A 14,854-nucleotide genomic window follows, 5' to 3' on the forward strand; every position below is an offset into this window, starting at 1 on the left:
TCTCCCTGTAGCCCCAGCTGTCCTGGAACTCACTATGTAGACCAGGCTGGCGTTGAACTCACAGAGATCTGCCTGCCTCTCCCAAGTGCTGGGATTAAAGGCATGTGCCACCACACCTAGCATATTTTTTACTTTTTTTGAGACAGGGTCTCCCTGTAGCTCCAGCTAGCCTGGTACTTGCTATGTAGACCAGGTTGGCCTTGAACTCACAGAGATCCACCTGTCTCTGCCTTCCAAAGTGCTAGGATTAAAGCTGAGCACCACCACGCCCAAAACCAAACATTTGTAAATCCAGCCAACATTTATACTACTTTAAGATAAAAATAAATCTATTAGAAAATAGAAGATTCTGCCAGGCATGGTGGCACATGCTTTTATTCTCAGCACTCAGGAGGCACAGGCAAACGGATCTCAGTGAGTCAGAGGCCAGTTCAATCTATATAGTGAGCTGCAGGCTGGCCAAGGTTACACAGTGAGAGCCTATCTCGGGGGAGGGGGAGGATATAGAAGATTCAGTCTTTCATTTCAAATCTATTTGTTAAGCAGCTTTTTTTTTTTTTTTCGGTCTTTTTGAGACAGGGTCTCCCTGTAGCCCCAGCTGTCCTGGAACTCACTATGTAGACCACGTTTTTACAGAGCATATAATATCCTATAAAGGAGGAAAAGAGGCTACAAAGACAATGTTCCTGTTAACATTAGAAGGAATATTAGATATAAGGCAGTCAAAATTGTAAGATGGCTGCAGATATGGAAAGAGATTGTGAAGAAATGAGCACCTGAATTTTGCACTGTATTTCTAAAGCAAATGAGTCTCATTCAACTACAATAAAGGTATCAATTATACTCTCAGTGTCAACCTGCGATTTTAACTACCTTGGATACATTCAATGTAGATGCTACTTTGTTCTTAATTGTAAACTACAAAGAATTATTAGTGAAACTAGAATTCTGAGATGCTTGAGAGAAATTAATCACTCATATTAACCTTGAAAAACAGGAACAACCATGTATATATATAATCATAAGTATCAAGATAAAGTATATATACATAAAAACTATTTTCTCTAAATAATCCATTTCTAACTTTTCAGTTCTCTAATTCCTTCAGAGTAGGTTTTGTTTTGCTTCATTGGGTTTTATTTGTTTGTTTTTGTTTTTTTTTGAGACAGGGTCTCCCTGGATCCCCAGCTAGCCTCGAAATCACTATGCAGACCATGCTAGCCTTGATCTCACAGATACCTGCTGCCTGTCTCTGCCTCCCGAGTGCTGGGATTAAAGGCATGTGCCACTACATCCAGCTTTTGGGTAGAAATGTATTTTAGTGTCACATCTCTAAGCCTGGTGGTAGCATTCCTGGCATACAACAGGAACTCAATAAATGATTCAACATAAAAATATAGGGATAAGAAGTGGCTTGTAAAAAGCAGACACCACAAACTACCACTATATTGGTTCAAAGACTTAAAAGAGTTCACGATCAAAAAGGAAGCAACAATTACTTCAATGTTTCATGAATCTATAAAAATCACACTAACTTCTGACTACTTCTCAAAATATTGTTAACATTTTATAATGTCTTTTTGGTCAGATAGATACAATTCAGCTAAATGACAATACATTTTCAAATAGCCAAGAAATTGTATACAAAACATAATAATAGTTAATGACATACGTAAAATGTTCTTAATGGAGTTCTTACTATAGATGAATTTGATGCTAGCCCAATCAACTAATAGCAAATATCAGGAAAAAATCTAATTCTCCAAAAATCTTGTCAGACAGAAAATGTTGAATGCCACAAGGATCTGACAAACTAGAAATTAATCAAAATTTGTCATAAAGGGGGTATCTGAAAGAATCGAGTCTGTAAATAATGGAGAGACAGTGCTCAAAGAACAAGCTCAGGTTCTCTTTAATGATCATACTGGGAAAAACCCTTTACCAATTGGGAGGCTTCAGAGAACTAAAATGTTTCTGTGGGTTAAATTCCAGCTTTAACTGAGGAACTTTCTAACTATAGCTGCTTAGAAGTAAAGACACACACTGCTGAGATCCTTTCAAAAGGGATTTCTTTTCCTAGAAATGCAGTTTGGCTCATTAACACCAGAATGGCTGGACTCATGAGAAGGCCATTTCTTGACTTGAAATTAATGAATTACTTGTCCTTGTGGATGACTAATTTTATTTGCTTATTCTTATACATTTATAGCCATTGCTTTGTTCTTCAGTATTTTACAACAAATCAAGAATAAGAAAAATCACAGGTAAGGAAAGAAAACATCAGATACAGTGCTGCATTCTATGTTTCTCCTTTTAAAGATAAAATATATTGAATCTATTTAGACTATACTTCTAGAAGGTAGTTTAAAAATGTCAGACCAGGAAAAATTAATTTGTTAAAAAAACACATTTTAAGAGAAAAGGTAGGGGCTATGATTTCCAAGCAAACATGGGAGTTAAAAGTTACCCAAAATTTTTTCTTACAGAAAGAAAAATCACACTTCCAACTTGAAAATACAAAATGGTTAATTGGTAAAATATTTACAATGAAAAAAAGCATTTTAAAACCTTAGAAAATACAATTTATACTTAGTTCACATAGTCACACTCTACAACAAAAATTCAAATATAGAACAACAGCCTGGAGATAACACGAAAGATTTTAAGGAAAAACTGTGCATATTCTAAAGCTGTCACTACCTGCTCTCAGCAAAATCTAACTCAGGAAAAGGTAAGAATGCATATCGTAACATTGAAAGCTGAGAGGAAAATTTCTAAATGTAACTTGGGTCCCTACAAAGCTCTTAATGTTAACACGTGTAATAACAAAAAGCTTACCCTTTTTAAAATTTTGACCTTGTGCTTTACTGTATCATCCATGTATTTACTTTTGTCATTTGCTATCATGTGTTTAGATAAGCCAAGCTTTTCACACTCTACTGTTTTATCTTCATTCTGGACTTCAACTGCAGTCTGGCTTTCCAAAATATCTGTGTCTAATATTTCAGTCTTTTTATCTTCTTCAGCACAGCATTTTACACAAACATATTCCTTGTCTTCCTCTCCCATCTGTTGTGCTTGAGAAAGACTTAACCCAACACAATCACCATGAAACCAGTCATCACATCTCCCGCAGCCAACCATAAACCTGGAAAGAGGAGAAGAAAAAAAACCCTGTGATTTCCTTTTTAAAAGTTAATGTCAAGTGAAACTGAATTATATTTAATATTCAAATATCATGCATGGTTTTCCACTTAATCCTAAATTTAACATGGATCAAGTCGTCAAGAAATATCCCAAGAAAATGTAAGTTTTAAATCAAGTACATGCCTTCCTCTCTAGTAGAAATCATAAAAAAAAAAACAAAAAAAAACAGTAGGGATGAGGACACAAAACAGCATCAGATGAAAACTGGTCCCAAAGCCAAATAGGGAGTCTCCCCACTTAAGGAACGGTGGTGAGAACTGACCACAATTCATGCAGGTTAAAGTTATATTTGCATACTGAACTAGTACAGAACACTGGAGGACTTATCAAAAATAAAAACTGGCCAGGTTTTGTAGCACAGACCTTTAGTCCCAGCACTCTGGAGACAGAGGCAGGTGGATCTCTATGAGGTGGAGGTCAGCCTGGTCTACACAGTGAACTTCAAGTCAGCTGGGGCTACAGGGAAACCCTGTTTCTAAAGGACCAAAAAATTTTTAAGAATATTGTTTTAAAAGACAAACAGAAAAAAAAAATGTAAGTAAAAAACTAACAATGGTGTCTTTCAAATTCTTATTAACCAGTCTGTAACTTGAAGTATTCTGGCCCAAGGTGTCATGATTTTATATACTTTTGGGTGTGAAGTACTTTTTTAGTTAACACACATGCTTTAGGTAATCAGCTCACTTTCCCAAATAAACATCAAAATTGACTTAATGTATTAGTATTCAAATTGGACTTTAAACCTCTGATCAAGTTTTCCCTTTTTTCCCATTTTTAGTTAAGAAGTAACTTCTCTAACTAGAAGTCAAATCCAGGCTTGTTAAGTTTTGATTCAAAAAGAATTGTCATTTTCCTAACAGAGTATTTGCAACTACTTTTGCAAATATAAAATGGCAAATCAACTTGATCAGCAACTCTAATGTAGGAAAAATACAAAGCTCACATCAAATACTCATGTTTAACATTCCCTTTTTCTTCTTCAGGGCAATTCATGGTGTTTGGAAGACTTAGGGATATTCCTTAAACATTTAAGGACTTTGTGACACTGATTGCTAACAGTGGTACTACCCAAAATGTTCAACTCCTCTTAAAAACATGTCTGACAGAAGCAATGTTAAAAGTTAATAATCTGACTGGCCTGGCCAACTTTAAATATACACAAGGTCCTGATTTCATGCCGGAAATGTAGAAATTTGAGCACTACTTTTAGGAAGTATGTTTAAAGTGATGCCAAATACCTCATTCCTCTACAGCGTTACTCCTTCTCTTCATCCTTGTGTGCACTTTTCCTGTGTGCCAAACTACTGCTGAGCGTAAAGGAAACCTATCCACATTTAGTCATTCTTTGTCTGCAGTGGTAATATCTGTTGTCAGTTCTATCAGTCAATCCCCACCATCCCAAAGATATACTTGGGTTGGAAATAAAAATATGCAGTGTTTTCACTCACAAGCCAAGAAAACATTTGAAAAATTTTGGGGTTTTCTTTTTTTTTTGGTGGGGGGGTTCTTTTTGAGACAGGGTCTCCCTGTAGTCCCAGCTGGCCTGGACCAGGCTGGCTTTGAACTCACAAAGATCTACCTGCCTCTGCCTCCCAAGTTCTGGGATTAAAGGCACAGGCTACCATGCCCGGCAAAATGTAGTATTCTTGATGGCTTTGTAGTTTCAATGATGCAGATGTTCCAGGCAATCAGGAAGGGAGGAAATTTGAACAATTCTTTAATGTTTTAATTTTTAATGCCTTAATTTCTTCCCCTTCTGATTGCAAAGTCTAAACAATGCTATTTCTGGGAACCACCCATCTAGTATGAATAGCTTTGTGGTAGTGAAAGAAAACCAATCATCACTTCCATAAGTACAGCTCTATTATGTTTTCTTCAAAGCAGGCAAAATGCATTTCAGTACTAAATGTCAAGCTATAGAGTATGGCAAAGTGTTTCCCAGCTTTCATCTGACTTAACCAGGGAGTCATACTCTGCTCTGTGATCATATACTCTATCAAGTAATTATTTCACCATGCCTGATTTCAAGCTCACTTTAGAAATGCCTACACTCAAACACGAAGTTGTGAAAAACAAATCTCTTGTGTCATCTAAAGATGTTATCTTAGTAGTCTGTTTTCTGCTTTAAAAGCAATGTGTTTAAATAAAACTTCCTATGAAATCAAGAGAAATGACAGTGATAGAAAACTCCCTAGTGTCTGAGGGAAAAATTAAATCTACTTTACTATAACAGGGTCAATTACTCAAAACTGTAAATACCTATTTTATGTCAAAACTTAGAAGTACTATGAACCTTTGAAATGATGTATTTTTGAAAAGGTAAGGGATAGATAGAGCAAAAGGGAGAGAGGGAGGGAGAGACTGACACCCCCCACACACACTCCTTTTCAGGATATTGCACTATTTTAAAAGAATGAGATAAAGGGAATATAGCAGATGCAGCAGTGAACTAGCCAGCAATTACTATTCCATTTCCTGTCCTGTGTTCAAATTTCTGATTAAGATATGGAGACATTTCTTTAAAGAAATAGTAGAGCCTGTATGTAAAAAACAAAACAAAACAAAATGCAAAAATAAAAACCAATGCTGTGTAAACTCAACCAAATCCATTAACTGAAAAAAAATGCAGTAATGATCATTCATACCTTTTCCTACTATATTCATACACAAACTGAGAGTGAAAACAAAAACTAAATCAGATCTACTATAAGGCAACAGAAAGCAACTTAAATTTTTAATCTTTTATTTTTTGGCATGAGCCAGAAAACATTTTTGGAAAATTTCTGTTGTTAAAGTAAGCTAGAGTCAACTGAGAACATCTGTTCTTAACAAATACTGGTCATAAATTAACACTGACGGCATTACAAGATGGGCCTCCAGATCTGAACTGTGTTGTTCTGTTCTTAGACAGGGTCTCATTTACATTGCCCTAGCTGGCCTGAACTCTTGAGATCTGCCTGACTCTCCTGGGATTAATGGAATGCCCGGCTTCAGATCTGCTGAGTGTTTTACATGACAGCCTAGAACACGTGACTACATAAATACTCTTCTAAAATGAAAGGATTCGATTCCACATAACACTAATCATGTTATGGTTAACCTGCAGAGAAAAACACCAGTATAAAACATAAAGTCCTGAGAAAACTAAAATTATTTATTCTGAATAGGAAGGTCCTTCTTAGAATTAAGTTTTCTTGACTGAATATAAAACTATTAATCCATATTTCTAAGGAGACTTTTTTGGCTTGCTTTTGAAACTTCACTCAATATATTAATCTGTAACTGGGGCAAAGAAAGTACAATCAAATTAAAGATGCAAGCTCTTCTAGAAAGAAGTGGAAACAGAAATGCAAGACAGATATGAAAAGGCTAAGATAGCTCCTTTCAATTCACCTATCAGCTTACAGTGATAGAAGTTCAAAAATCACATTTATTTAAAAATAAATGGCCCGGGTCATTTTTTAAGTATATTAAATATTTTTGATACATGGCTGTATCAGGAAAATAAATGGAAGAAAAAGGTGCACACAGCATGTTAAAAAGATACAACTGTCTTCAGGATAACGACAGAAGTTACTTATGGTAAAATGTTCTAACACATTATGCCACGATGATCCATAATATAAAACATAATATCCGACTGAACACTTGTACAAGGAAGCTACCTCTAGCTGCAATATGTGTAAAAAGCTGAAGAATTAAGCCTTTACTGCTACGAAGTACTATTATCAATAGGTTTCAGTGTGACTAGCATGTGAGACCAAATCATTAAAATCATTCCCATGTATTTACCTAATAAATTAGTATTTTACATGTGAATTAAAACTGGAAAATTACAGACTGTGAAAAGTACCTTTTAAGTATTCAATATAGACAAGGACAATGTAACAAAGTAGCAATGAAGATAAATATGTAAGAAAAAAACCAACCAATTACATAGGCTTCTTTATTCACATGACTGAAAGATTACTGAAGGGTCTGAAAGCTACTTCAGAAACAAACTGTTTACAATGTTATTACACATTATTGAGGTAGGTTACACAGGGTGAACACCCAAGTCCTGGTACAACTACCATTCTAAGTTATTTTCCAGTGTGAAACCAAAAAAATAAAAAACCAAACCAAAACAAAAAACCCCTCCAGATTTTATACAGTAGACCCAAAAGGTAGCACTAAGTTAAAAAAAAAAAATTAATGGATTACCGGATCATCTTACAAAAATAATTGTTGAAGTAATAGCCACCATTAAAGAGTATGGACAAACTCTTGAAGATTGAGCTTTGCAACAAAATTTATCTATTAAAAGCTATACTATAACATACTGAACAGTTTTCCAACTCTATGCTGGAGTTGTACTTAAGGTTCCTATTCTATGTTTCTAGGCACAAGCCAGTGTTATAATTTTCAAAAGATTCTAAAAGACATAAAAGGCCTGGCATCTATTAAAGGGACACTTAGAAGCAACAGTTCTGAAAGAGTAGGCTGTAAAAGTGTACTGTAAAAATAAAACCATATAAAGCATGTAACTAAGAAAAGGTAGCATCACATTCAATCAAACCAATCACAAAATTTAAAAATTGGAATATACTTTGTTATAAAGTTATTCCTGACATTAAAAATAGGCTATAATATAAATCATAAAGATCTCAGAACAATAAAGGCTGAGGCAAGAGGACTCCAATGTCCAGGAGAGCCTGGATTACATTGTGAGTTCCAAGTCAGACTGTGCTACATTTACTCTGTGTCTCAAAATGAAAAAAGCCAAAAAGAAAAAAAGAAAACTCCTTGAGGTATAAAACTTTAACAATCTCATTCTCCCACTCACCCCAATAAAATGATGTATACACCACCATTGACTAATTGACCATTTCTAAATCTGATTTCATTTTTATGTAATCTAATAGATCTTGGAAAAAAAATCACTCTATCGTTTCACTTCTATAGCAAAGATAATATGGTATACAAGTTATGATATCTTTTTATCATGTAGGCGTTGCTAGAAGGTCCAACAGCAATGCCAACGCTCCAGCACCATCTTGTAACTGCACACTCTATTTCCTCTCTTCTCTTTCCTTTCTTAAAAAAGCAAATGAAAACACTGGAGGTGGGGAAACCACATCATAAACTATGAAAAACAGCATCCACAATATCCCTATAATGAGAAGTAGTGGTAAAAATCAATTCTAAAATTCTAATAGAACTCACAAGAAATTCTTGAAACCAATAAAACATTCCAAAATAAGTATGTATTTTCACTCTATTCTATATTACATACAAAATTTAGCTAGGTAATTTAACAGTTACTTTTACTATAATTTCATTTCAAGATCAAGTCTGGTGGTTTTGAAATTACAGTAGCTGGATAGTTGTCCTACATCATTTAAAAACTAACAGCTTCCAAAGAAAAATGGCAATTCCATTAAGGCCTTCACACTTTATTACTAGTTCTTCTCCAGCCAGATAAAATAACATACAACCTCCAGTCCCAAGGCAGCATAACAATTTTCTGATTAGCAAAAGGGTTTGGGTTTTTATCAGATGAAATGACTACATTACATTCTAACTGGTTACAATAACAAAACATTTCCATGAATATCATCTACTGGTCAGACTATGCTATTTTAAATATTCTAGGATGATCTAGTTGTAAATTCAGTGGCTCCATGTTTCTATCATTTATCCAGGACTGATGCAGGGTTTTCAGAAGTCTGTGTGTATTAAATAATTTCTTTTTATATTAGAAAGTTCTCACAGTGATCCCATCCCGCCTCCTACAAGTTGCTCAATGTACACACACGCACACACACACATACATGCACACGCACACACACCTGTTGCCATGTGGTTTTCTGCAAAACCCACACTGCTTGCTGGGGGTCCACATGTATTTGCTTTCAAATGAGGAGCCATGATCTGAGCCTTCTTTTTTTACAGTTGCTATGTTGTCTGGAATGAACAATGGTGGCTCATCCAAGGAAAAACTTCGGCTACTTCGCCTCTGGCGAGGTTGTACATTCTTCTCAAGTTTTTTTAGTTTCAGTTTGTCCTCATCCTTAAGATGCTCACCGCCTGGATGCTCCTGTTCTTCCTTCACATGGCTAGTGATTTTCACTGCTGGTGCCTGTTGCTGAGGCTTATGGCACTGTTTCTGGCTAGAATGTAGTAGGTGTCCAGTTTGTGCAGGATGAGGAAGCTCCTTAGAGCAGCTAGGGTGACCATGAAGCTTATCGTTAAGAGAATGAGTTAAAGGTTTAGAAATTTGCACTAAATTTTGATCCTGTGATGTTTTTTTCAATAAAGAATGAGCTTGGCTTTTCACAGATTTAACACCAGAATTACAACTCTGATTCTTTGAATACTTATCAACTTGTTTTTTTCGTACTTTGACTGGCCTGTGAAAATCATGCTGGGATTCTGGTTCATCAACATTTCGTTTCACTCTTTTGACATTAGCTTTAGTTTTGTTATGAACTACTTCGTGTTTTGCTGCAACAGTTCTCCTTGGGGTCTCTGTGGTCATGCTTTGTTTAGAATGAGCTACAGATTTTGTGTGTTTGGGTTTTATGTCTGGGGGCTCTAAACTACTTCTATTATCCTGAAGATCTGCTGTTTCAAGAGACTCCACTTTAATACTCTGAATAATATTCAACTCTTTGGAATTTTGGTCAGATACATCACAAATATTATTTCTTAAAGTACTAGTTTCTGGTTCAAAAGCACAAGTATCAACCACCTTCAAATCTGATTTACTAAACTCTGTGCTCTGTAACTGAGCATCATTGGACTCCATGTCTTCACAATACCCCAGTGTTTCCATCTGATTTTGTTGAAGGGAGTTCTCAGCTTTATCAACAATATCCGTGGTGTTCTTCAATTCCAAATTACGTTCAGCCACTTCGTCCACTGAACTAGACAAACCTAGCAGGCTCTTTTCTGCCTTATTTGCATCTGTACAAACAGAATCTCCAGATGTATCAGAAGATTCAGGTTCTTCAATCATTTGGTTACCTTCATGGGGTAACTTTATCTCCTTTGATTCTTGTTCAACTTTTCCCTTTACTCTTCTTTCTTCAATAGTTTCATCCACTTTACCTGAAACAGGATCATTCTGTTCATCTTCTTTATCTGAAAACTTAAACAATGGGGCACTGACAGTCTTAATCTCACACTCCATCAGGGCTTCACTCTTCTCTTCAATAGCAGCACAGGTCTCTGAAAGAAGCGGGCAATCTAATTCATGAGATGGCACGCTTGCTTCACCTTGGTTATTACACTCACGCTTGGGATCTAAGCCAGTGTCATCCTTCATTTCAACACAAGGTGATACTGAGGAATTACTTGAAGATACGGAAACTTCTGGTACCACTTCACTGTGTTCAGAGTGTCGGCTGCTCCTTCTAGTCTCCTTAGGGTACTCGGATTTCAATGATGCAAAAACTTCTTCTTTAACCTGACATCTTTCTGATGGTTTCACCCCAGCCTTCAGGGCAGACACAGTCTTCACAGATGCTTTTTTTGTGCTACTCAGAGGTGCTGCATTTGAACGCTTGGCAAGAGTGCTTTGTCGCAAACTTCTTACTTGTTCTATCACAGGGAAAAAAAATAAAAATAATTTAGCTATGTGCTTATATTTCAGAAGAGTTTAGAATATATTACTTCTTTATTCTAAGCTATTAAACTTATCTGATCATTTCAACAAATGTGTACTGACAGTTACTAATGATTGATTATATACACATTAATATACTTAATTTTTAGGTTAATTTGACTTTTATTGGAAGTTTTTGGTTTTTTTTTTATTCTGAAAAGGGAAACCTCTATAAAATTCAGGCTGATATAATTTACAAGAAATGTTTTCAACTAGTTTCTTTTCCAGAAGAAGGGATGGAAATTTAAGTACAAAAAAGGCTTCCTTTACCATTAATAATGCCTGTCTTAAAGAAAGATTATCACACATCAAATATTTCTATTTAAAATCATGTAAGTCCTAATGTCAGTAAAATCTTTTCACAAACAAAACCATCTCTACTAAGAGCTGTTGGAATTCAGTATGTAACTGCAAAAAAACCCTCTAATTCCTATTTTAATACATTTCTAGCATACCACCATTTTATGTTGGATCTCCCCCTACCCTTCCTTTCTTTCTTAGACAGTCTCATGTGCCCTAGACTGGCCTTGAACTCCAAGGAGACCTTCATTCAACATCTGATCCTCCTCCCTCCACCTTCCAAGTGCTGGGATTATAGGCTGCTGCCACTACATCTGATTTATGTGGTGTTGAGGATCAAACCTAGACCTCTGCATGCCAGGCAAGAACTCTAACAAGTGAGCTACATCTCCAGTCCCTAAGCTATTCCTAAAGAAAGTTTGCCAAAGAAATGAATAACTAAGCCAAGGACTTATATAAGGAAAGCAAAAGAATTTTATAGGGCAATGCTCCTAATAGAGTCTATTACATAATTCTCCCTTTTTCCTATCCTGGTAAGTTTTCCAGAGGAAAGAGAAATACCAAGTAAAATGAATTACAAAAAAGATAAAAAAAAATCACAAAAAGCAAAATACAACTATGAAATATGTCCAGCTAGTATCTCTAAATCAACTTCTCATAACAAGTCAAGTTCTTTTAAAATTGTTCATTCAAAATAAAATCCTATTATGCTACTACTTTGAACATTTCCCTAATTTGTCACTTATCATCAGACAGTAAGGCTTTTTCTTTTCTTTCTTTCTTTTTTTTTTGTTGGTATTTGAGACAGGGATCCCTAGAGCCCCAGCTGGCCTGAAACTTGCTATGTAGACTAAACCAGGCTTGATCTCACAGAGATCTGCCTGGGGTTAATGGCATGAGTCAACTATACCCAGCAATTTTTTTTTTGAGACAGTGTTTCACTATGTAGTCCTACCTGGCCTAGAACTCACTATGATAGGTCTGCCTATGCCCTCTTTATGCCAGGATTAAAGGTATACCTCACCAGTTAAAGAAGGACTATTTCTTCTTTTAACTGGAAACAATCCCAGATCCTGGTGTAAGTAACAGTAGTACCCTTTTACTCTACAGTGTCCCAGGGGAGAGTAATTACACAGTAACCCTATTCTTTAGGATTCTTTCTATTTCCTCCAGGACTCACAATCTCTGGACATGTGGGAAGCACTCAATAACTTTTAAAAATATGGCCTAGGAAGATGGCTCAGTCAATGACATGCCTACTATGCAATCATGAGGACCTGAGCTCAGATCATCAACAACAACACATGTAAGGGCAGCATGCATCTGGAACCCGCAATGCAAGAACTGCAGGGGAGGGAGTGACAAGACAATCCCTGGAGCTCACTGACCAACTAGCCTATGTGAATCACTGAGTTCCTAGTTCAGTGAGAGACACTGACTCAAAAACTAAGGTGGAAGGTGATGGAGAAATATACCTGACATTGTCCTCTGGCCTTCAGACACACACATGCATGCACGTAACTCACAAGCCCCCAAGGATGTACATATAACACACATAAAACAAAAACAAAACATCTTGATGATCTTAGCAAAGACAAAAGATATTAGTATTTAACAATAAAAGCTATGATACAAATAAAAAGAATGTCATCTAAAGGGCCATCCCCCAAACCAAACAAAGGAACATTTGAGAATTAGAAACTACAAAACTTGATAGAAAGGTTTGGGGAAAACAATGAGAAATTTTCAGCAAGGAGAGAGGGAGAGAGGGAGAGGGAGGGAGGGAACAAGCACAAAATAAAGTGGAAGGACTAGTATCTATTACCTGACGCTTGGAAGGCAAAGACTTCCATTTCTAATGAGTTTTCAGACTTACATTTCTAATGAGTATCACCAAGCTTAATACATAAAATACAGAAAACACCACAATCATGAAATTCTATTAAAAGACTAAAAAGAGTCTACAAGCTTTCAGCACACAACCATGCAACACCTCCAAGACCAGAAAAGACTTTTCAATAACTGAGTCATACATTTATATTTCCAAAAGCCCAGGACTGGAGAGATGGCTCAGCGGTTAATAGCAACAGCAACTCTTGCAAAGGACCTGGTTTTGATTCCCAGCACCCACATGGCAGCTAACAACCATCCGTAACTCCAGTTCCAGAGGATCTGACAAAACTCTACTGACCTCCACAGGCATTACATGACACTGGTGCACTTACATACATACATACAGGCAATATACTCATACACATTAAAAAAAATTCCAAAAGTACATAATGCCCCACTTCTGTCCATGCATGCAACAACCCTAATTAAATGCAGTGGGGCACCCTGCCCCCCCCAAAAACCATGAAAGTACAAGATTGGGAAGAAGGAATATTTCCAACATTGTGGGAAAGGAAAGAGAGGAAAATGGAGGAGATATGATCAAAGCACATTACATACATGTATATAATTGTAAAAAATAAAAAATTCTAATTAAAATACAAAACGATTTCCAAAGCCGGGCATGGGGGTACACACCTTTAGTCCCAACACCTGGGAGGCAGAGGCAAGCAGATCTCTGTGAGTTTGAGGCCAGCCTGGTCTACACAGTTAGTGAGTTCCAGGCCAGCTATAACAGCAGGGAGACTCTGTCTCAGAAAGACAAAAAAAAAAAAAAAAAGACTTCCAACATTGAATTCTACACATACCCAACCAAACCACGATCCCACCTAGTATGAGAATAAATTCAATGCACTTAAAACAAGGCTTAAAAGTATGTGTTCCTGTGCCCTTTTCTCATAAAACTACAGGAGGAGGTACATCAAAACAATGAAGAAATTCAGCCAAAAGAGAGGAACAAACCACAGACTCCTAAGAAGAATGGAGTTTGAGACAGCCTCACAGAGTAACACACTAGCCCACCCAAAGTGGCTCAAAGAACGCAGATGAAATTCATCTTTCACCAACTTCTTGAGAAAACATTCAGACAACTAGCATAATAGTTAGGTGTATAATAGCTGTCATTACCAAAGCAAATGAAAATTAAAAAGAAATTGAAGAGTCAAACACTTGCATAAAAAAGAAAAGCAACCATAGTTTATTAAATAATCCCCAGTAGCATAGTCATAACAACATAATTAGTACTACACTAATAAACGATATATTAGAAAGATGAGAAAATGTATTTTGTGTGATAGAGACAAAATAGATCAAGGCCAGCCTGGTCTACGCAGTCAGTGTCAGGCGAGCTGGGACGACAGGAAGACCCTGTCTCAAAGAAAAGAAAAAGAAAATTTTTATCATCCAGACTGGGAAGTGATAAATCAAAATAGTCAAAAGGTAGCAATGCATGTACATGTAACAGAGATATAAAGATAAAAACCAAAAAGAGATAACTAAGAGCCTTGAAAAGAGGTAACAGTGGCTTCCTCTGGAGATCAGAAAGGAGTAAATAAAACAAGTTGTCATGGCTTCAAATTTGATTATCAAAATACTTACACTACAAAATACTTATGTTTTAAAAATCTCTCAAGCATGGTGGTGTACTCCTATAATCCTAACAGGCAGTAGAGGTAGGAGAGTTAAGAGTTCAAAGCCAGGATCTCAGCAGACCACCAGAGAGTGCCAGCTCTGGCCTCCCTCTAGCAGAGGGCCTGAGAACCCAGGGAACTGCCTGAGAGCCCCTGATCCTGCCTCCCCATGGTGCTA

The 14,854-nt window shown here is 36.5% G+C and overlaps 1 protein-coding gene across 4 annotated transcripts in view; it reads right to left on the reverse strand.

Annotated features, from left to right (window-relative positions):
- The window catches only part of Phf3 (PHD finger protein 3), a 104,193-nt gene that overhangs the window by 28,724 nt on the left and 60,615 nt on the right, over positions 1-14,854 (reverse strand). For all 4 annotated transcript variants that reach the window (XM_017802686.2, XM_029554973.1, XM_017802685.2 and 1 more), the window contains 2 exons: positions 9,039-10,791; positions 2,839-3,148 (listed from right to left, as the gene is read on the reverse strand). In XM_017802686.2, coding sequence (XP_017658175.1) covers positions 2,839-3,148; positions 9,039-10,791 — 2,063 coding nt within the window. The remainder of the gene's footprint in view (positions 1-2,838; positions 3,149-9,038; positions 10,792-14,854) is intronic.

Source organism: Nannospalax galili, unplaced genomic scaffold (assembly GCF_000622305.1).
Source record: "Nannospalax galili isolate Female #2095 unplaced genomic scaffold, S.galili_v1.0 scaffold925, whole genome shotgun sequence".
Taxonomy (NCBI): Eukaryota; Metazoa; Chordata; class Mammalia; order Rodentia; family Spalacidae; genus Nannospalax; species Nannospalax galili.